At 46.9% G+C, this 21123-nt stretch overlaps 1 protein-coding gene and 1 long non-coding RNA gene across 5 annotated transcripts; one reads left to right on the top strand and one right to left on the bottom strand.

The window, feature by feature from the left end:
• The first annotated feature begins 982 nt into the window (after positions 1 to 982).
• On the top strand, positions 983 to 4266 carry LOC309326866. The gene is made up of 2 exons (XR_014150398.1): positions 983 to 1637; positions 3568 to 4266. It is a non-coding gene; the product is annotated as an uncharacterized lncRNA (long non-coding RNA).
• Positions 4267 to 6465: 2199 nt separating this feature from the next.
• On the bottom strand, positions 6466 to 20698 carry LOC309326490 (sulfotransferase 1C2-like). Of its 4 annotated transcripts, XM_081835289.1 has the most exons (9): positions 20581 to 20617; positions 16219 to 16290; positions 13314 to 13485; positions 12347 to 12472; positions 11455 to 11552; positions 8855 to 8981; positions 8530 to 8624; positions 7541 to 7721; positions 6466 to 6708 (listed from the first exon to the last, which is right to left on the bottom strand). In XM_081835289.1, the coding sequence occupies exons 3-9, from the start codon at positions 13474 to 13476 to the stop codon at positions 6596 to 6598; spliced, it is 903 nt and encodes a 300-aa protein (XP_081691415.1). In that variant the 5' UTR covers positions 13477 to 13485; positions 16219 to 16290; positions 20581 to 20617; the 3' UTR covers positions 6466 to 6595. The 4 variants fall into 4 exon arrangements, with proteins under 4 accessions (XP_081691415.1, XP_081691416.1, XP_081691418.1 ...); XM_081835290.1 differs by lacking the exon at positions 16219 to 16290 and having other exon boundaries at positions 20581 to 20698; XM_081835292.1 differs by lacking the exon at positions 16219 to 16290 and having other exon boundaries at positions 13314 to 13482; positions 20581 to 20687.
• Between the last annotated feature and the right edge of the window lie 425 nt (positions 20699 to 21123).

Here is a 21123-nt window from a genome sequence, read left to right as displayed (position 1 = left end):
TTAAACCAAGGTGTGTTTTCCCATAGAAAGTAATGGGAAATGGATTAATCCTTTCCAAGCAATGAAAAACAACCCCTAAAACAGCAATTTAACATGGATTTTACTATCTAACGAGGTCATTGATCCACAAAATGAAGGCAATAATCAATGTATTGTACTATAAAATAAATAAAACAGTATTGCAGCTGATAATTTTTTTTTTTTTTTTTCTTATGTGCACTGATGACAGTCATTGTTTGGATGGGGGGCTTTCATCCATTTCTGCAGTCATACAAGCAACCAGTAGCTGAACTGGGTTCCTAACAGTTACAAAAACAAGTCTCAAAAATGAAGTCACAAGCCACAGTCACAAGTCAGTCCCATTCCAGTTCAGGAATAACAAGTCACAGTCAAAAAAATGAAAAAGCCACACAAACAAAAACGCAAAAAATTAGCAAAAATGAAAGCTCACAATATCACCACTGTGTTGTGTGAGTGCTTGAGACTCAACAGCCGGCAAACTCAACAGGAAGCCTCTGATTAGCAGTGGGGGGCTCAATTTACAAAAGGAACACACTCAACAGGAAGTGGAACATGTTCAGCTTCCAAGGCAAATTTCACAAACCAAAGCACCTACTTCCGTTTTTCAGCGTTCTTATTCTAAGTTGTTCATAAACTAAGCTGTTCTTTGTATTTTAATATTTTGTTGGAAGCTGCTCAGAGTGGCTGGGGAAACCCAGCCAGACGGGCGGGGTATAAACTATTATTAGTAGTAGTAGTAGTAAACCAAGATTCCACTGTATTTCAATTTCCCTGTCTCTTCCAACACACCACATTTGTATGTTCTTTTTCCTCATTTAAAGTTAGTAATAACACGTTCTTGAGAGAGTTCTTCTTAAAGCAGGTTCCAGTAAGATTTGTTATAAAAGGGATGTTGATTTTGTTGCAATTACTCCCTCAACATAATGCTTAACCTGAAAATATTGAAAGGCGTATCATTTGTGCAGGTTGATTTAATGGTAGATCTAGATACTGAGCAAGGTTTTAACTTAATGAGATTGATGGACCTGTGCAAAGGAGAAGAACTTCACAGCAGCCAAGGTTTGCCAGGCAGGGTAATTCATTTAGCATTCATTACCAAATTTGCCTCACAGTAACATTAAAATATCAAGTATTAAAAAAAAGTGAGAATTTAAAGTAAGAATCTGAAAAGATTAAGGAACACCAAGAGCATTTTTTTGGAAAGCGTCTTTCAAACAGCCAAGAGAGCGACACAGAAAGGTGAATTAGCTTAAAAAGGAGTTAGGAACAGAGCAAAATGTGAAAATGCTATTGTGACTAGAAAATTCTTAGCCATCAGGCAAAAGTTACCTGCAATATTTCCAGGGGCTTCCAACCTTCTGGTGATTAGATCTGGTTTGGCTTGAGGGAAGGAACCTTCATCCCCATGGGAACTCCATTGTCTTGGCAACCAGCAAAGGGACTTTCAGTTGTCATGGCAACAAAGGAGCACCAAGTCCTAGCAGCTGTCCCCACCCTTCAGTCTGGTAATAAAAGCTTTCAAAACCACCACAGGTGTTTCCTGGGTGTGGAGGAAACTGGATGCGAAGGCAATCTGGGATGCTAGGGATCTTGATCTTGCAAATCATTTAACATAGGTATGTATGTTCACGTAGGAACCAGTTTCGTTTAGGACCAGTGTGCCGAAGGAAGCAAGACTGATGTACAATTATGGTGATTTGTTCCCAGTTCAGGAAGGCAGAAAACAGTGAATGCGTAAAACCATTGTTTTGTCTGTCCTGTTTCCTGATAAGGCATGAATTAGGCCCCCCTGGTTACATTTGCTTCCCATCTCTCTTACACTCACAACCTCCTTTCAGCCATGGCATCTCTTTAAGTGCTGGTGTTGACCTTTAAAGCCCTAAACAGCCTTGGTCCAGTATACCTGAACGAGCATCTCCACCCCCATCGTTCTGCCCGGACACTGAGGTCCAGCGCCAATGGCCTTCTGGCAGTTCCCTGACTGCGAGAAGCGAAGTTACAGGGAACCAAGCCGAGGGCCTTCTCGGTAGTGGCACCCGCCCTGTGGAATGCCCTCCAAACAGATGTCAAGGAAATAAACAAGTATCTGACATTTAGGAAACATCTGAAGGCAGCCCTCTTTGGGGAAGTTTTTAATGACTGATGTTTTAATGTATTTTTAATCTTTGTTGGAAGCTGCCCAGAGTGGCTGGGGAAACCCAGCCAGATGGGCAGGGTATAAATAATAAATTGAATTTGATCCATTTTGAACTTATGTTGTGGGAAGGAAGGAAAATATCATTACTTCAACTTAGGTTATACTAACTCCTCACCAAGAAACAGTTACTCCCGGTAAAATAGTAAATGCCTCTGATCCAACTCCTGTGGTAATTTATTTCCCTTTTGTAATTACTCACAGTGTAATATTTATTTATTGCATTTTTTATTTATTATGTTAACCTTTTACAAAAACACTCCGCACCAACACCCTCTGTGTTCCCAGCCTGTTATGCAAGAATTGGCAGACTATCCCTTTTCCTTAACCCCTCACAGGGGTAGGTGAGCCATGTCAGTTGCGGTTCTCTCCTTTTCTCAATTTTATAACCAGAAATTCAGTTTTCCACATTTCTGCTGAAATTTGTGTGTTGAAAGAAAAAAACACCTCATATTTTAGTGTGAATTTACTTTAATAAACACAATTTTTGTATGTAGTTTTGACAAATATGCCATACTTTTCCGTGTATAAGACTAGGTTTTTTTACTTTAAAATTATGCAAAAAACTATGGGTCATCTTATACACGGGGCAATCTCCTCCCCATTTTCTTAAATTAGAGTGCCTAAAAATAGGGGGCGTCTTATATATGGGGGCAACTTATACACAGAAAAATACTATTTTTTTTTGCAAAAATAGCTTACAAAAATTCATTCCCTGGTTCCCTGTAACTTGGCTTCTCGCAGGGAGGGAACCAGCAGAAGGCCCTCAGGACTGGACGTCAGTGTCCAGGCAGAACGGTGGGGGTGGAGATGCTCCTTCAGGTATACTGGGCTGAGGCCGTTTAGGGCTTTGAAGGTCAGCAGCAACACTTTGAATTGTGCTCAGAAACGTACTATATGGTAATTTATGGACCTAATAGGTATCTAAAGCCATTTGCTGTATGTAGTTTTTATTTTATTTGTTGTTCACCTTCTATTTTGGAAATGTGCATCCAGTTTTTTTCCCTTTAAATTTTTTGGGCCCCCCCAAGAGAGTGGGGCCCTAAGCTATAGCTTGTTTAGCTTATATGTAAATCCGGCACTGACTGTAAGCTGCATTCCAGCAACATGAAAACCAGTGGTCCATACACAAGCACAGCCCTTCATTCATGCAAGCAAGAAAGATCATTGCAGTTGAAGGATACAATTCCAGCCTGGCAAAAGTCACTAAGGGAGGGGTGGTGGAGGGTCAGTGAGGGGTCCAGGAGGGAGTGCAGCCTGGGGGCAGGAGGGCTTGAGGTTCCCCATCCCTGATATAGTAGAAGGCGATCATTTAGGTAACCTGGTTCTAATTTTCCTAATTTCCCCCCCAGAAACTTTCCACCAGCTGTGTGAGCCAGTGCCAAGGTGTGGAGGTTGCCCTCAGCCGCTGTGGTGGGCGCAATCCTTGTACAAAAGAATAGCCGGTAAACAATTCCACACCTTGATAACCAAGGCTGCCTCCTCTCCTGTTGCATCATGGATTCTGCCTCTTTCCGGTCTGAACAATCATTACGTTCTGATCAGCTCCCATCCAGAGGCGCAGATCCCAGGGATCTGTCTCAGGTCCACCCAAAAGACGCAGCCAGGAGACTTGGGAAGGAGCCAGACAAAAGTAGCCAAGAACCACAGGGCCTGATGAGGCTCCGCCATCCCCTGAGAGCACTGGCCGAGTTAAGAGCAGATGTCCACTGTCAGTGTCTGAGGTCTTCTGCCCCCCCAGTCGAAACGTACTATACTCAACTCAACTGGCCACAAGGAGTGCTACAGAGGTGGGCAAAGGAGAAGGAGGACAGGGAGAGAAATCTTTGCCTGGATGACTGCCAAGACGCAGCCGTCAGGAGAAGCAACATATTGGACGAAGCCCCTGAGGAACATCCGTCGGGGTATGGGGAGTTGGAGGCTGAGGAAAGCGACTCCTGAAGTACCTAGCACTGGAATGAAACCCCGACGCAGGTGCTTGGACAAGAAACTATCGTGATAATATTGCCTGGTGTGGCAAGTGCATAGTAAAGAATTTTCTGGTTTCTGTATTGGCTTGTTCTAGTTTAGTTTTCCGGGATTTGGGTAGACCTGTGAAAGTGATTGTGTATAGTGGGGTCCCAACAGAGTGGTGCGCAACCAGATACTGGGCATACCAGGCTAATCTCAAGTTTGATTGGGTTCCTTTGCTCTAAACATGTTTACACTGCACAAAATTGGCTTGAAAGCAGGCCTGGTGACATCTCAGAATCCAGAAGAGGCTGAGCAGGATTTGGCGCCAGTGTTAGGCCTCAGGGCTCTGCGTGGCCCCTGCCTCATCCCTTTGTATAATCATAAAACAGCAGGGAAGGTCTCGGGAGTTGTTGGTGGGCAGGAGATGCAGCAGGTAACTGGGTGGAATCAAGATCTGCCAAAACACTCCTGCCATCTGAAGCCGCATTCACACTCTTAAGCCAGGCCATTTTCAGATATCCTGTTGATTGAGCGTTTTGTTTGCACAAAATGTGTGGGGAGGTTAGAGGATCTCGGCTTTTTATTGAGCATTCACTCTGTTATAGAAAAAACCTGCTCTTTTTCTCTTATGGGGCATCCAAGAGCCAATATAGAGACCTTAAGTGGGTTCCCTATTGGTAGGAGAAAATAACAAGAGGCCAACCAGATAATATTGAGAAGCAAAGCAGCTAGTAAGCCTGATCTTTATTAGATTGTTGCAACAGGGTCCTCACTCACCACATGCAAGAGGAACCCCAAACAATGGTGCGCAAGCCCTTATATACCATATTTTTTGCTCTATAAGACTCACTTTTTCCCTCCTGAAAAGTAAGGGGAAATGTGTGTGCGTCTTATGGAGCGAATGCAGGCTGCGCGGCTATCCCAGAAGCCAGAACAGCAAGAGGGATTCCTGCTTTCACTGAGTAGCGATCCCTCTTGCTGTTCTGGCTTCTGAGATTCAGAATATTTTTTTTCTTGTTTTCCTCCTCCAAAAACTAAGTGCGTCTTGTGGTCTGGTACATCTTATAGAGCGAAAAATACAGTAGACTTTTAAAATTGCCCACCCTGTAGCTCAAGACCACCCCCCCCCCCAAAACATCATACATACATCACAGAAGGCGGTGGTCTACAGCAGAAATCCTGTTTGCCAGGATATCTGTTAGTGGTCACTGATTGCTTTACCTGGGCAGCCTGGCCATTCTTTTGTGATGGTAAATACTTTCCTGAAACCAGGTCACAGGCTCACCCTATTCCTGCACAAATATGCCCTTAAGACAGGTAAGCAAAAGACAATTGGAAAGCCTTTCCCCATTTCCTTCCTCCTTGCATAGAAATAATTAAGGTCAATTTGGGAGAGTCAAAATAGCTTCAGGATTGCTCTCCTGTACTATTTCAGACACATGGTTTATATACTTAAGTATGCGTTTGCCTTGTACATTTATGAACGTTTATTTTATATTTAGGACATTAGAATTCTTCTAACAACTCTGACTTGACTGTGGGGCAGTTACAGGACGTTGCATCAAGCAAATGCTGTCTCACTCTTTCCATTGCATTTCCCTCTCTTGATAACAAACATTTTGCTTTACTTATCAGAAAAAGTCTGAGATTTTTGGTGGGGAGAGTGCATTTGTTGTGCAAGAGTTGCAAAGCAACTTTAATTGCACAGCTTTACCGACGGAATCCACCAAAATAGCAACAGGACAATCAGAAATGTTGTGCTCACATTCATAATAACTTGTCTCCTCAGTTGTGAAGAGACAAGCAGATATTGAAGCTAAGCTAATCGGCCAGGCCATTCATCCTGGTTGTTTGCAGACACTAGGTATTGAATGAGCTCTCACCCATATTTGTTTGTAAGGAGGTTAGATGGATTGTGAGGCTAGCAAGTGTTTATCTCTCACTTTCTGGGGCATTTCCCCATCACTGCAAGAAATTGGATCTTTTGAGGAACTGGGTTTGTTTTACAAGAGGGGTCATTCCATATCAAGTGATCCAATTTTCAGGTAAGATTCAGCCACATGCCAGCAAATTCAGGCTGTGCAATTAAAGCTGAATCTCACCTGAAAATAGTCACAGGCTAGAAGTGCCCTAGACTTCTCCCACGTCTCTCAGTGAAAGCTGGAGTTTTTAGGGGCCTCACAGATGCACCAAGTTCTGCACCAGAAAGCAAATGCCACAGTGTGCATCAGGAAATGCCACCAAGCAGAAAGCAGTGTCCTACCCACAGGCAATCAAGCATCCAAACATACAGCCTATGAAATTATAAAACACTTTTTCTTTATTAGTGCTGCTGGAAAAGGCAAACCCCCTGAGGACGTTGGCTGAGGTGAGCCTTCACTTTTCAGGGAATCCTCTTAAGGGATTCTGACATTGGACTTTTGGCTCTCAGAGCTCCATGGTGAATGTCAGGGTAGTATCAGCCATCTTTCTTTGGTAGTCTTCATTGAACCGCTCATTCTGAGCCACCGTGAAGTGATTCTTCCAGTCCCCAACTGTCCCTATAAAAGAAACACACACAATCCACTCAGCGTAATGGGAAGAAGTTTTCAACGGCACTGTCTGCTATTATGCCCCATAAACTACCAGGGTGGGTATATTCACAGCGCTCAATGTCGTTAGGATGTAGCAGTAATCCCTCAATGAGAGATTTTGCAAGGGCGTGGGGGGGATGTTCGAAGAAAAAGTCTATATATGTTGGAGACTTAGATATCCTTCTTGTACAGTGATACTTCGGGTTACATACGCTTCAGGTTACATACGCTTCAGGTTACAGACTCCGCTAACCCAGAAATAGTCCTCCACGTTAAGAACTTTGCTTCAGGATGAAAACAGAAATTGTGCTCTGGCGGCGCGGCGGCAGCAGGAGGCCCCATTAGCTAAAGTGGTGCTTCAGGTTAAGAACAGTTTCAGGTTAAGAATGGACCTCTGGAATGAATTAAGTACTTAACCGAGATACCACTGTATTTTCATGATGATTTGTGGTCACATGAGATACCACTTCCAATGCTGTGTGCGCCCACAAACATTTTGGAGTGGTCATACTGCTTCATTTTCCACAACTGAAATCCTGCAACTTTTTATACCACAAAAGTTCTGGTTCATTTTTGTTCCAGTTTTGCCTCACTATACCCTTCCAGACAGCAAACATGGGGTAGCATCGCAGAACAATGAATAAACCCACCGCCAATGAACATTAAAACACCAGTCTCGAGGGCCCTCTAAGACAAGGCCCGTTTCCTTCAGGTGGTTTGACTTGTGGGATTTCAGCATTCTGCCTGTTGAGCTTAGTTGGCACCGTCCAAAATAAAGATGTTGAGGGAGAAGCCATACCTTTCCTCATGAATGGGGAAATGGACAGGTCCATGACCCAGATGGGCACGCCAGCCCGGTTGGCCATGGGGTTGTCTTTCATGACTTCGAAGGAAGTGTGGCGGACAATCTTGTCCACGGTCGCCTCATCCAGTTGCTTCCCTATGAATTGCATCACCTTCTGGATCTCACGCTTTGGGTCCTGTGTGGAGATGGAGAAAGTGCGGCAGGGTTTGGCCTGAGAAAAAGGACGCCGGGAAGGGGCAGCGTGGCGCTGAGAACAGGAACGTTTAGGAGAAGTGCTTTGGTGTCCCAAGCAGACAGATCTGCTTGTAAATCTTCCACAATCTGCCCATTTTTTCAAACTGGCCAACATGGAGACCTCCCTCATAATAGTGCAAAAGCCAGAAGGAAACCATGTTAACAGGTTTTATTCCTTGTTCGCAGGGCTTATTGCTGTGGTCACTGTATTCTTGTCCTCCCTCAAATACAGTCCCCCTCAACCTTGAGTCCTCCCGTCCCCCCTGGTTACAGGCCATGGTGAAGGCTGCTGTAGTGTCAAAGGGTACCTGGGACATGTGAGCAGTGTCTGCAGGATCAGGCCTGGTATCGATAACATAGAACAAGGGAGGAGGAGGCAAGTAGGCAAGATTGGAAACCAGGGTTGGAGGCACAACACAGGATCTGCTGAAAGCTTATGAAATGGCAGATGAAGGTGGAGAAAGAGGACCAAGGATGGGCAGGCAAATATGTTTGTGGAGCTGTCCCACCCCCAGCTTACTAGCAGCCTCTTCCTGCTTCCTTTTGGCAAGAGATGAGGGAGAGGCGATGACAGAGCCGCCATCTGATTCTCACCAGCAATTCATTCTGGGTGTGGCAGATGAGACAGGCTTTTTGACACTTTCTCCTCTATGCAGATTCACTCCACATAATCCCTGCACTATTGCCAGAGTCTGAACTCCGCAAGGGATGCTGTCCAGAAGGGCCCACCACCTTCCCGATCTGCTCACCTTTTTTATGTCTTCATAGAAGAGGTAGAGCACACGGTGTGTGTCTTTTGCCTTCCACCAGCCTTTCACATGATCGTACCACGGGCCCCAGCCCACTGGAAGACACAGAGTGGGGTGATGAGGAGCACAGTGACAAATCCCCCAGCAGGAGCAAAAAACCACAATGCTATTGCTGCTAACATCACCATCAAATGCAATTTATAAACACTGTCACCAACTGCATCTGACCTTTTCCTTATTGTAACTTTCTCACATGCGGAAAGTGTTGTCATTATTGCTAGAATCAAAAAGATTAGGAGGGAAGGGTGCATTGCTTTTAACTCACCTTTGCCTGCCATGAAAGTCTCAAAATATTCCTGCCATGTTCCAGGGGCAGGTACCACCTTGCTCATCCTTTGGAAATGGAAATAGGACACCATGCAGTCCTTGGCGTTCCTTGCCACGTAAAGGAACTGAATGGGGAAGACAAATGGGAGACATGAATGCATTTAACTAGGAGATTCAGTCATTAACAAGCTTTTGCTCCAGGAAGCTCCAAGATGACAGACGTAGGACTTCTCTAGCTCACCCAAGTATCCTCTTTTCAGCATCTTTCACTCCTTCCTTTTGCTTGCACAAAGTTTATACAGACATTAGACAAGGGGTGCTTCCAAACTGAATGCCAGCCAAAAATAATGACAGTCGTGTAAAGAAATATTCAGGCTGCATGATTATAGTTGTCTTGGAAGCAACACACTTTCCATAGACTTAAACCAGCTCCCTACAACTCGCCCAACAACTCAGGGAAGTGTTGTAACCTTTCCTAAACACAACCCCAAACTTCTCAACTGGACACAGCAGCAAGTAAAAGTCCTCAAAATGCTATGGGCTGCTGCAGCCACAATCAGTCTTGCATCACAAACCTGCATCCCCATAACTATTGGATTTTTTGCAATAAGGAAAGTGAAGGGGAAATGTACTGGAAAGTGTGGACTAGCTCTTGCTTTGATGCAACGTCATCTAACCTCCCCACAACAAGTCAGGATGAATGCTCACTAAATCTATGTCTGCTAAGCTCCCCGCAAAACTAATCAGGATGAATGGCCAATATATTAACAGGTCATCTGGAAGCACCCACATTACGGTCTTCCCAGAGCATTTGTTCTGATTTGTTTGCAGGGAGGTTATACAACAATGGCATCCATCCTGTTTCATTTGCATGGTGGTTATACATTTCCCCACTGCTGATCATTCATTCACCCCAAACTTTGCAGTGTATATCCCCATCACTTTCCAAACTGCAAAAAAGCACTTCAATCTATTTTAACTGCTGTCAGGGACTGGGCAGAGAGGAATGGTGGAGACCACCTCCCCATCCTGAACCTTCCAGGGAGGAGGAAGAGAGTATAGATTTACAACAGGGGGTTGAGGGAGGTCACAGCTCAAAGGCAGATGAGGGGGAAAGCTGGGAAATCACGGGAGAGCCAGAGCAACACCTGGCTGACATGTAGTCATTAGAAAGCATTCCAGACCCTCCATCTCCCAGAACCCGGCGAGCCTTAAAAGTAGGAGAGCAAAGAGTTTGAAGACAGAGGACACATAGTAGCACCCATAGAGGAGACGATAATAATGACAAATGAGGAAGTGGGAGAGACAGGGGTGGGCGGGGTGGAGATTCACTTGGGACAATGCCATTATCCAAGAGGCTGGGTTCTATAGCCTCTCTCTGTAAAGACTGAAATGAAAAAGGGCAGTAAGAAACTCTTCCTTGTATTTATACTTTCCTGGGCAACCAGCCAGGATCCGCTGACAGCACCCTGACAACTGCAGAGATCTAATGTTCTGGTGTGTGCCTGAATCCCTCGTGCAGAATACAGACAGTCTGGAGCTGACCCAGCCTAGCAATGCAACAGCATCATATATCCTTGGACCATTCTCTTGCAAAGGTCACAAGAGGCTGAGATGCACCCCATGGAGTCCAGATACCTGAACCACATAGGACATGTGCAACTGTCCCACAACAAAAATACTTTCATCGCATCCAGACAAACATCTGGAAATGGGAAGTAGCTGCTCTGGCAGTTGGGTTGAATCTGGTTTACAAGCCAAGCGGTAGAGAGCTGCCTAAGGTCCAAATTCGGGAATGGGAAACCTGTGCCCCTCCAAAATGTTGTTAGATTCCAACTCCTATCAGCCCCAGCCAATGTAGCCAACCATCAGGGATAATGGGAGTTGTAACAAAATAAAAAAATTCCTTCCAGTAGCACCTTAAAGACCAACTGAGTTAGTTCTAGGTATGAGCTTTCATGTGCATGCACACTTCTTCAGATACACTGAAACAGAAGTCACCGGACCTCTTGTGACCTTTGCACCGGACTTCTGTTTCAGTGTATCTGAAGAAGTGTGCATGCACACGAAAGCTCATACCTAGAACTAACTCAGTTGGTCTTTAAGGTGCTACTGGAAGGAATTTTTTTATTTTGTTTTGACCATGGCAGACCAACACGGCTACCTATCTGTAAATGGGAGTTGTAGTTCAACAACATCTGGAGGGCCACAGATGTTGAAATTAATTATGCGAATGCAATTACTATGCACATTATAAAAAAATCTAATAGCAGGTGCTGAGGGTACTGGAACCACAGGAGGGGAAAGGGAGAGATTAGCTCTCCACCACAGTCTGAATCCCAATGAACATTGCCTCTGCAAAGCTATTTGCATCAGAAAGACATTTTTGTTGCAACTTTGCAATGGAGGGGGGAAGAAGGAGTCCTGCTTAGGGTATCTCACAGCTGTTATTGATATTTTTACATTTTTAAAAGCATACATGCTGATTGCCTTCCCGAAATTAGCGTGGCACCTAGTTTAGCCCTAGGATCCACCTCTCAGAATGAAGCAAAAGGGTGTCTCTTCCCAAAGTGTGAGGCCCCCTTTCCCATCCCTTACCTTGCAGTTCTGCTCCCAAAAGGACCGAGGGAGCAACTGTACGGGGAGATGGGTTTTCAGAGTCCGTGGAGAAGGCATCGCGTTTGCTTGATCAACCCCTGCTCAAAGAAGAGTGAGGCATTAGTGGCAGAACAGGGTTGGGAGATCATCCCATCCCATTTCGGAGGGCAAAACACAGCGAAAAATGAATCCATTTCCAAATCCAAATCGAGTTACATGATTGGCCTTTCAGGGAGACCTGGGGAAGGTAGTTATGCTGAGAAACCAATTTTATAATGTTATAGGTTTGAAGGGTTGGTCTGGAAGACACCTTATGGGTTCCAATCAAGCCAGTGGTTTTGTATCTTCAATATGGCAGCCTGTACAAGAGGGAACCTGCTGAACTGGTCAGAATGGTCTCTTTTTCAAAATAAGGGCCCTGGCCAAGTCTGTTAAGCATCCTCTCTGCACATGCCTAGAAGTTGGTGAAGACCAGATGTGTTGCCATGGAAACAACTGGAGATGCTTCTCGGGGGCGGGGGGGGGGGAAGAAGAGTGGTCCTTTCCCCATCTCACCTGGCTGGATACCATTTCATCCTGGAAAAGGGGGGGGGGGAGGCCAGGGGAGCTAGTCTGGGGTGAGTTTTGTCTGGGCTGGAAGCTTGAGAAAGACAGGGATAGAGGCTCCCTGGAAACCTAAAGTGGAGGCCAAGATCTGTTGGAGTGTTCCTGCTGTGAGCCTATGCTCAGGTTGCACATCTGTGCAAGTAAAGCCATATATCCTAAAGATGCCACAGTCTCTAGTGACCTTCATTCCAAGGAAACAGAGTAAAAGCAGGCACCCCAGAAGTCTCTCCCCGCCCAGAGATTGGGTTGGGCACCACAGGAATATGGATGGTGCTGTATTTGTCACCTGAGGGCTGGGGTGGCCGTGCCCACTCAATGAATGGGTGGCGATGATGCACAGGGGCCCGCTGGCATTTCTCCAGGTCGCCTTCTTGTTGGATCATATCCACTATCTCTTGTATCCAGGTGGTACCTGGCATAATGCACAAAGAGAGAGAGAAGGAAAATCAGCACTCATATATTCAGGCCCAGTCTTTTGCCCAGGTCCTCAGCTCTCTTGCCCCGTATGCTATTTTAAACTTAAATCCCCTTTCCCCTTTGGCTTACAGGGCTCCTGTGCATGCTGTATACAGCTCAGCACCCATGTGACTCCAGCCACTAATGCATATTACTTTCCATCTATCACTATGAACTAGCAGGTGCAAAGTTGTGTTGTGGATCTGTGCCCAAAAAGTTTACAGTAATCAATAGCACAGCAAGCTAATTATTCTCAATAGATTTTGCATATTTACCACTATGTGCCAACTTTGCACACTTTATACTGCTTCTGCTAGCTGTAAGAAAGGGAGATAGAGACCTTTAAAGCCCTCTCAGCACACATGAGTTTAAGTACAGCGTTCAAACTCACTAGGATGAGGAACTTGGTTTTTTAAATAATAATAAACACACGAAAGATGAACCTAGAGATTCTGAGCCCTGTATGTGCTCTGAAAATAAAAAGAACAAACATTAATGCATGGAATGATCATCACCCACAGAGCTGAATGTAATAATCATCTACCTGGCACAGGCATAGGCAAACTCGGCCCGCTAGATGTTTTGGGACTACAGCTCCCATCATCCCTAGCTAACAGGACCAGTGGTCAGGGATGATGGGAATTGTAGTCCCAAAAGATTGGAGGGCCAAATTTGCCTATGCCTGACCTAGCAGAATCGTCTTTCTGAAGGCAATATAGGACTCTCGCTGGACTAATCTTGAGTTTTGTGCTTCTGCACCTCTCAGACTGGGTGCAGCTTTGTCCCTGGATAATTACCTGCTTTGGGATATGTACAAATGAGCAGGTCGTCTGGCTTCGCCTGGAAGCTCTGGATCCGGCTCCATTCCTGACAAGTAGCCTTTGCCAGGGGAATCCCATCCACTTCGCCCAGCTCAGGGCGCCCCTCTGGTTGGGCCTCTTTCCCTTGTCCTGTAGGCATTGCTCTCTGCTGGGGAAACAAGACACAAGGAAAATACAGCACCTTGCATTATTATGTGTCTCTGTCTTTGAGGGAAGAGACCTTCCATGGTTGCCACCGTAAGCGTTTGGGTTACGGTTGCCATCTCTCTCTTTGTTATATATATCAGGACTCTTGAGCCTTTAACAACAACAGACATACACAACACAGCTGGAGGTGGGTTTCCTCAGAAGGGCTTCTTCGCCTTAATTTCTGCCTGCCAAAAGGCGCAAGAGCCCTGCCAGAGAAAAAGGAAGGCAGGAAGAGAGGAGGATACAGTCACAGTCCCTGTGCATCCCCATTGGACCCACAGCTTCTCCCAGATAGCCCTGCACCCTCCACAACCTCTTCCCTACCTTGGCCTTTCCCCACCTTTCCATCCACCAGGGTGCTGGGTATTATAGCTCTTTGAGGGGTAAACTACAGTTCCCAGTTTTCTTTTTTGGGTGGGTAAGTGCTTTAAATCTGTGGCATGCGTGGGAATGTCGAGGATAGTATATTGATTAAATGTCGAGGAGAAGATATATTGATTAAATATTATCCTTCCTCACTTACACTTGTGAGTCAGTGGCAGGGTACATTCCCCAGTATATTGCAGGAAGCTGCAGTGGTGCCTCGCAAGACAAAAAGAATCCGTTCCGCGAGTCTCTTCGTCTAGGGGTTTTTTCGTCTTGCGAAGCAAGCCCATTGACAGCTTATCGGCTTAGCGCTATTAGCGGTTTAGCGGCTTTTAGCGGCTTATCGGCTTAGCAGATAAGTGGCTTAGAAAAAGGGGGGGGGAGGAAAAAACCCGCAGGAACTCGCAATACATTTTTGACTTGCAAAGCAAGCCCATAGGAAATTCGTTTTGCAAAGCGCCTCCAAAACGGAAAACTCTTTCGTCTAGCGGGTTTTCCATCTTGCGAGGCATTCGTCTTGCGGGGCACCACTGTAGTTGGTAGATTCGTTTAAGCATTCCAATCTGGCTTCTCCAGATTGGGTTTGATCCTGGTAAATTCCCCTTTTATCCCTCCTAAAAAGAATAAAGACACAACAGTCTTCTTTTAAAAGTATAACAGGAAGTTTGTTTGTTTGTTTAAATTATTTGATTTATTAACAATCTCTTATATCATATGACATATTTCATATAGCACATCTCGTATAACATATACATATACATACGTATTGTAAATCTTCTTGAGTAAACATACCGTATATATAATCCGTGTAAGCAAAAACCATATACAAGTAGTATTCTGCTTACTTACATAAATTAAACTAATTCATATTTTTACTATCTTTTGTTGTATTATCTATTTATTAACAAGAATTAAAGAAAGAAAAAAACAGAAAAACAAAAACAAAAAGGTGTAGTTGGACTTACATGCTGTTCACAGTAGGTTCCCTAAAGGCAGGCTTTAGCTTGAAGTTACAGAAACCAGAGTGAGTTCGTCCCATGTAGGGATATAAGCCCATGCCCTGCTGGCTGAGAGCCAGCAGACAGCTAAATACACCAATATTGGAAGAAGGCAGCAAAAGAGAGAAAGGGAAGATGGCTTCGTGAGCAACCCTTTTACAGGGTCTCACAGGGTCACACCCATCTACCTGGTCACACGCAGGGGGATGATGCTCCAGCCCAGGTGTGACAGGAAGTCCTCCTGGCTGCAGTAACATCCCCCTCTGTGTCTGCTCATGGCAAACAGGAAGTGTTTTACTTGCCTGCTTATGTTACATCCCAGTGTGTCTGCAGCCTGTGTCTTGGGGCATTTTAAAATTTAACGTGTCACAGAAGAATCACTCTCCGTTGCATCTAGGTAGGCAGAGGCTCTGCAGCGGATAAATGGCTAGATCATACATTGTGCGTCCCGCCCCCCCCCCCCCCGTAAACTTAAAATGTTATAGGTTCAGAAAAATGTAAATTGAATGGGTGGGGAAGAAGGCTCATGTGTGAGTTTGAAACACCCTAAAATTCCTTGCCCAAACAGAGAGTGGACACCCATTTGGGGTTTAGCAGGAACCTCTTGAGACAGAACGCTTAGATTTAGATGGTACTACATGAGGTTTATGAAGGGACACGGGTGGCACTGTGGTCTAAACCACAGAGCCTAGGACTTGCCGATCAGAAGGTCGGTGGTTCAAATCCCCACAACAGGGTGAGCTCCCGTTGCTCGGTCCCTGCTCCTGCCAACCTAGCAGTTCGAAAGCACGTCAAAGTGCAAGAAGATAAATAGGTACCGCTCCGGTGGGAAGGAAAACGGCATTTCTGTGCACTGCTCTGGTTCGCCAGAAGTGGCTTAGTCATGCTGGCCACATGACCCGGAAGTTGTACGCTGGCTCCCTCGGCCAATAAAGCGAGATGAGTGCCGCAACCCCAGAATCGGCCACAACTGGACCTAATGGTCAGGGGTCCCTTTACCTTTACCTTTACCTTTACATGAGGTTTATATACTGTTTGATTGTAATGAAGCCCCAAAGCAGTTTGCAAAAAGAATAAGATGATCAAATCATCAGTAAAAACCAAAACCCAATTCAGTTAAAAACAACTATTTTAAACATCCAACAATTACTGTAATTCAAACTGTAAGCTAAAAGCCAGTTCAAAACACATGCCAGCACATATCTGGGTAGGTTTACCTAAATAGAAATATTTTCAGCAGGCACCAAAAAGAGTACAGGGAAACCAGGGAGCACTTCAAAGTGTGGGTGCTGCCATTCTGAAAGACCAACTTATTGCCAATTTTGTACCTTTCGTCCTTGCCGAGTTGATGTTGAGTTTCAGAGACTTCCCGGTTAGCTCTTTCCCTGCAGCAGCCACAACGGGAAAGGAAACTGGGTCTGATTGGTTCCTAGTTGAAAAGCTTGGAAGGTCCCTCCCAGAAGAGGTGGATTAAAAGCTTCCCCCTCCAAAGCTTTGTAGCGTAAAAGCTACACAGTTAAACTTCCTAAGTACTTTTGGGTTGTTTTCTCGACAATTTAACCAGGCAGTTAGCTGCCGCCTGCCTCCAGCCTTGACAAAACAGATTCCGCTCCTCAGCTGCCTTTAAAATTAAATAGGAGCACGGCAGGTGACATCAGTTTTGCATTCCTGGAACTGTGAAGGATCACTGAGCTGGACTTATGCGGAGCACTGCCAGTAAGTTTGCTCTTCAAACCTTAGAGGGAGGGAGTTTGAATAGCTACATAAAGAAGCAAAAAATGCTTCCCATCCTCCAAGGGGTTATCGGAGGAAACTTGAGGAATGAGGGGGAGCCATTTGCGGAAGGGATTTTTTTATGGGGAGAGAGGTATTTTCAGAGGAAAGGGATTAAGGTCTTTCCCACACCATGCCAGTCTTTTGCTGGATTTCACAGGGTGTCTTTGGGGAGGAGATCTCCTAGGAAGTAAGTGCCATATACAGTGGTGCCCCGCAAGACGAACGCCTCGCAAGACGGAAAACCCGCTAGACGAAAGGGTTTTCCGTTTTGGAGGCGCTTCGCAAGACGAATTTCCCTATGGGCTTGCTTCGCAAGACAACAGCCCATAGGGAAATCTCCGGGACAGTGGGGAAGCGCAGCTCGTCTTCCCCGCTGTCCTCGGACCTCCTCCGAAGCCTGGCGGCGGAGCGGGGACACCTCCTCCCGCCGCCGGGCTTCGGAAGGATGCCCCGATGCCGGGCGGCGAGGCGGGAACGCCTCCCCCCGCCGCCCGGCATCGGAACGATGTCCCGAAGCCGAGCGGCGGGGCGGGAAAGTCTCCCCCCGCCGCCCAGCATCGGAACGATGTCCTGAAGCCGAGCGGCGGGGCGGGAACGCCTCCCCCCACCGCCCGGCTTCGGGGCGGGAAAGCCTCCCCCCGCCGCCCGGCTTCGGGGCATCGTCCCGATGCCGGGCTTCGGGGCAGGAACGCCTCCCCCCGCCGCCCGGCTTCGGGGCATCGTCCCGATGCCGGGCGGCGGGGCAAGAAAGCCTCCCCCCGCCGCCTGGCATCGGAACGATGTCCCGAAGCCGGGCGGCGGGGCCGCGAAGCCTGGGCGCGCTGGCAACTCTCCGCAAGGAGCGCTCCCGCTGCTTGCGGAGAGGTCTGCGAAGCCTGTCCTGGACCTCTTCTGAAGGCAGGCGTGTCCCCCCTGCTTGCCTTCCCAGGGGCTTTTAAATCGCCCGGACAGCGGAGAAGTCCTCCGCTGTCCCGGGCGATTTTAAAATGCCGCCCGCCAGAAGAGGTCGGGGGAAGGCGGTTTCCATAGGAACGCATTAATTGATTTTCAATGCATTCCTATGGAAAACCGTGCATCGCAAGACGAAAAACTCGCAAGACGAAGAGCCTTGCGGAACGAATTAATTTCGTCTTGCGAGGCACCACTGTACTGTATAGTTCAGTCTCCAGGGGATTAAAGGTAAAGGTAAAGGTACCCCTGCCCGTACGGGCCAGTCTTGACAGACTTTAGGGTTGTGCGCTCATCTCACTCTAGAGGCCGGGAGCCAGGGCTGTCCACAGACACTTCCAGGTCACGTGGCCAGCGTGACAAGCTGCATCTGGCGAGCCAGCGCAGCACACGGAACGCCATTTACCTTCCCGCTAGTAAGCGGTCCCTATTTATCTACTTGCACCCGAGGGTGCTTTCGAACTGCTAGGTTGGCAGGCGCTGGGACCGAGCGACGGGAGCGCATCCCGCTGCGGGGATTCGAACCGCCGACCTTTCGATCGGCAAGTCCTAGGCGCTGAGGCTTTAACCCACAGCGCCACCCGCGCCCCCTCCAGGGGATTAGAAGCCCCCAAATTTCTCTTCAAACCAATACATAATTTTTGGAATGCAAAATTCTTCCCCAGATTGCCTGCTGCTCTGGAAGGCTTGCTGTTGCTGTTTTTGTTTGGAAGCTCTGGATCTGGCGCCAATTCAATAGCAGTGGACTTAAGATGGGGAAACCTGTCTACTTTACCCAGCAGAGTCTGTCACTTTGCTCTTCAAGGTTTAACCAACAAGTTCATGTCTTTGAGACCAAAAGTGTGATGTGGTTAGGGCATTGCTGTCTAACGGAGGGTCATTAAATGGGCAGCTCTCTCTGTAACACTTCATCAGTTTTGATTTGACAGCCATTTGGATTAGGCTCAAGATGTGTGGAAATTCTGGAGGAACCCAAACCATCACCAAAGTCAGATGATACGGATGGGCTGGCTGAAGGCCACTGTCATGGGATGGCTGGGTGCAGAGGACTGGTGGGAGGCCCCGGCTGGGTAAACCCCAAATGAAGAAGGCTCAGAGCCCAGGGAGTGGTGGTGGGACAACAATGAGTTGATAGGGAGAAGAGTGGGAGGAGGTGTCGGAAGCTGAACAGGTAACAGGGCTTAGTGAGCAGGAAGAGTCTGTGGCAGAGAGCAGTTCAGTATCAGAGGCAGAAGCGGAGGCTGGAGAGGAGGGGGGCCAAAAGACAGAGATGAGGCAGGCCATTGAAGCAGCTGGGGTGTCACCCCCTCCTCCTGTGACCAGCTCCCCTCTCCTCTGGTGTCCCAGAACCAGAAATGGTATGAAGAGGGAAGAGCAAAGACAGATACAGTGACAGAGTCTCAGATCGCTTGGGAAGGACCTGGGGGATGAAGAGATTTAGGCAACTGTAGAAAGGCAGTCCTCACAACTGCCTCATAGAGGCAATATCTGCTGGGATGAGTGGCTGTGCTCATTAGGCCTGGCTTCCTGAGCTGACCGTGCTTTACTGAACAAAGAGTTAATTTCATTGATGCTGTGTGATTTATTGCTGACCTGCTCCTGGCACCCGCTTCTGACAGCCACCAGCTCAGAAACAATTACTGCATGATTTTTGAACTGGATCATCATTTGCGCGTAACGTTGGACCCCCCCCCCCCATCTCACTCATGAGCTGGCGCCTCTGCTGTGAGGTAGGTTAGGCTGAGAGAGATAACTAGGCCCAAGGTCACCCAGTGAGCTTCATGGCTGAAAGCAGGAATTTGAACCCGGGTCTCCTCAGTCCTGGTCCAACACTCTGCTGCTATATCACCCTGGCTCTCTTGTTCTCACAGTGGCCAACTGGGTGCCTGGAGGACATGCAGGACATGAACGCAACAGCGCTCTCTTAATCCTTGGCAATTCCCTGCCTACTGCCTCCAACAGCAGAGGTAGACCCAGCTATCGTGGAAGTTGGAAAATGAACTGTTTCCACCTCTGCAGCTTGACAGCATCCATCCCACACTTGGCGCCTTGAAGGGAAACATGTCTCTTGCTTATGCACAACGGAGGACTAGAGAGACTCAGTGATCTGAAGTGACAGGCCAGCATCTGGCAACACTGCGTTTACAGGCACAAAACGGCTTCGGAAGTTTTTCAGAAGAAGCCCTGGTGAACTCATTGGGGGCTGCAGTCACACCCAGATTTGCCCGGTTCCTGTTAATTCCAGTGAAACTTGCCTGAAGAGCACTGAGTCCACAGGTCTGCGCTTTCTCTCTCTCTCTCTTTCTCTCTTTCTCTCTCTCCCTCTCCTCCTTTCTCTCCAAGCTTAAGCAGAAAATTCACATCATGGTAGGTCTCTGCCTCTGGGTGAAATTACCGTATTTTTTGCTCTATAAGACGCACCAGACGACAAGACGCACCTAGTTTTTGGAGGAGGAAAACAAGAAAAAAAATATTCTGAATCTCAGAAGCCAGAACAGCAAGAGGGATCGCTGCGCAGTGAAAGCAGCAATCCCTCTTGCTGTTCTGGCTTCTGTGATAGCTGCGCAGCCTGCATTCGCTCCATAAGACACACACACATTCCCCCTTACTTTTTAGGAGGGAAAAAGTGAGTCTTATAGAGCCAGAAATATAGGTATTTGCCTCTTAAGGCACCCTTTTCTTAATTTGCAGCCTATCGCACCCAGAATTTAGCTGTGCATACTCCTACAACATCAGACTTGTTCAGTTCAGTCTGCCAACACCATTTAACAGAGATTTCAAAGGAGAAAGTGGTGAAGAGTCTCCTAGACCAGTGTTTCCCAACCTTTGGTCTCCAGCTGTTTTTGGACTACAACTCCCATCATCCCTAGCTAGCAAGACCAGTGGTCAGGGATGATGGGAATTGTAGTCCAAAAACAGCTGGAGACCAAAGGTTGGGAAACACTGTCCTAGACGTAGCTACTTACATGGATCTGTCCAACAGCCAAGCACTCTGGGGCTCCTGGAAATGGCAAGTGTGGCCTCAGTGGCTAATCTTTTCCTTTTTACATTCAAACATACTGTAGGTCATTTGATTAGCAGAACCCCAACCCAATCACCATTGCTAGCATCCAAGAGACTTCCCTTTCCACAACCTGTTTGAGCTTAATCCCGGTTCCAAAGTCCATCTGCTTAGTTTGATCAGTGATATGGTTATGAATTGTATCAAGAACCAACCCCCTTGTTTGTTCCTGGGCAAACCTGCCTAGATCACCAATGATTTATAGCCATCTATTTACTTTTGACGCCTTTCTGCATTCACTTGTTTCATCTAAAGAGGGGTGTTGTAGTTCTGTAGAAAGGCAGAGAAAGTTCTGTATGTGGGGGAAGTGGTAGAATCTCAAGCTGGGCACCAGTCATCTTGCTGCTGCAAAAACACAGACCACAGTCTCAATTTCTGACTCTCTCATATGGAAATAAGCCTTGCTGGACCAGGACAAAGGCCCATCTACTCCAGCATCCTGGTCTCA

Source organism: Podarcis erhardii (assembly GCF_964252035.2).
Source record: "Podarcis erhardii genome assembly, chromosome: 13".
NCBI classification, from domain to species: domain Eukaryota; kingdom Metazoa; phylum Chordata; class Lepidosauria; order Squamata; family Lacertidae; genus Podarcis; species Podarcis erhardii.
Note: the sequence above shows the minus strand (reverse complement) of the source record. Positions and strands in the feature narration are given on the sequence as shown.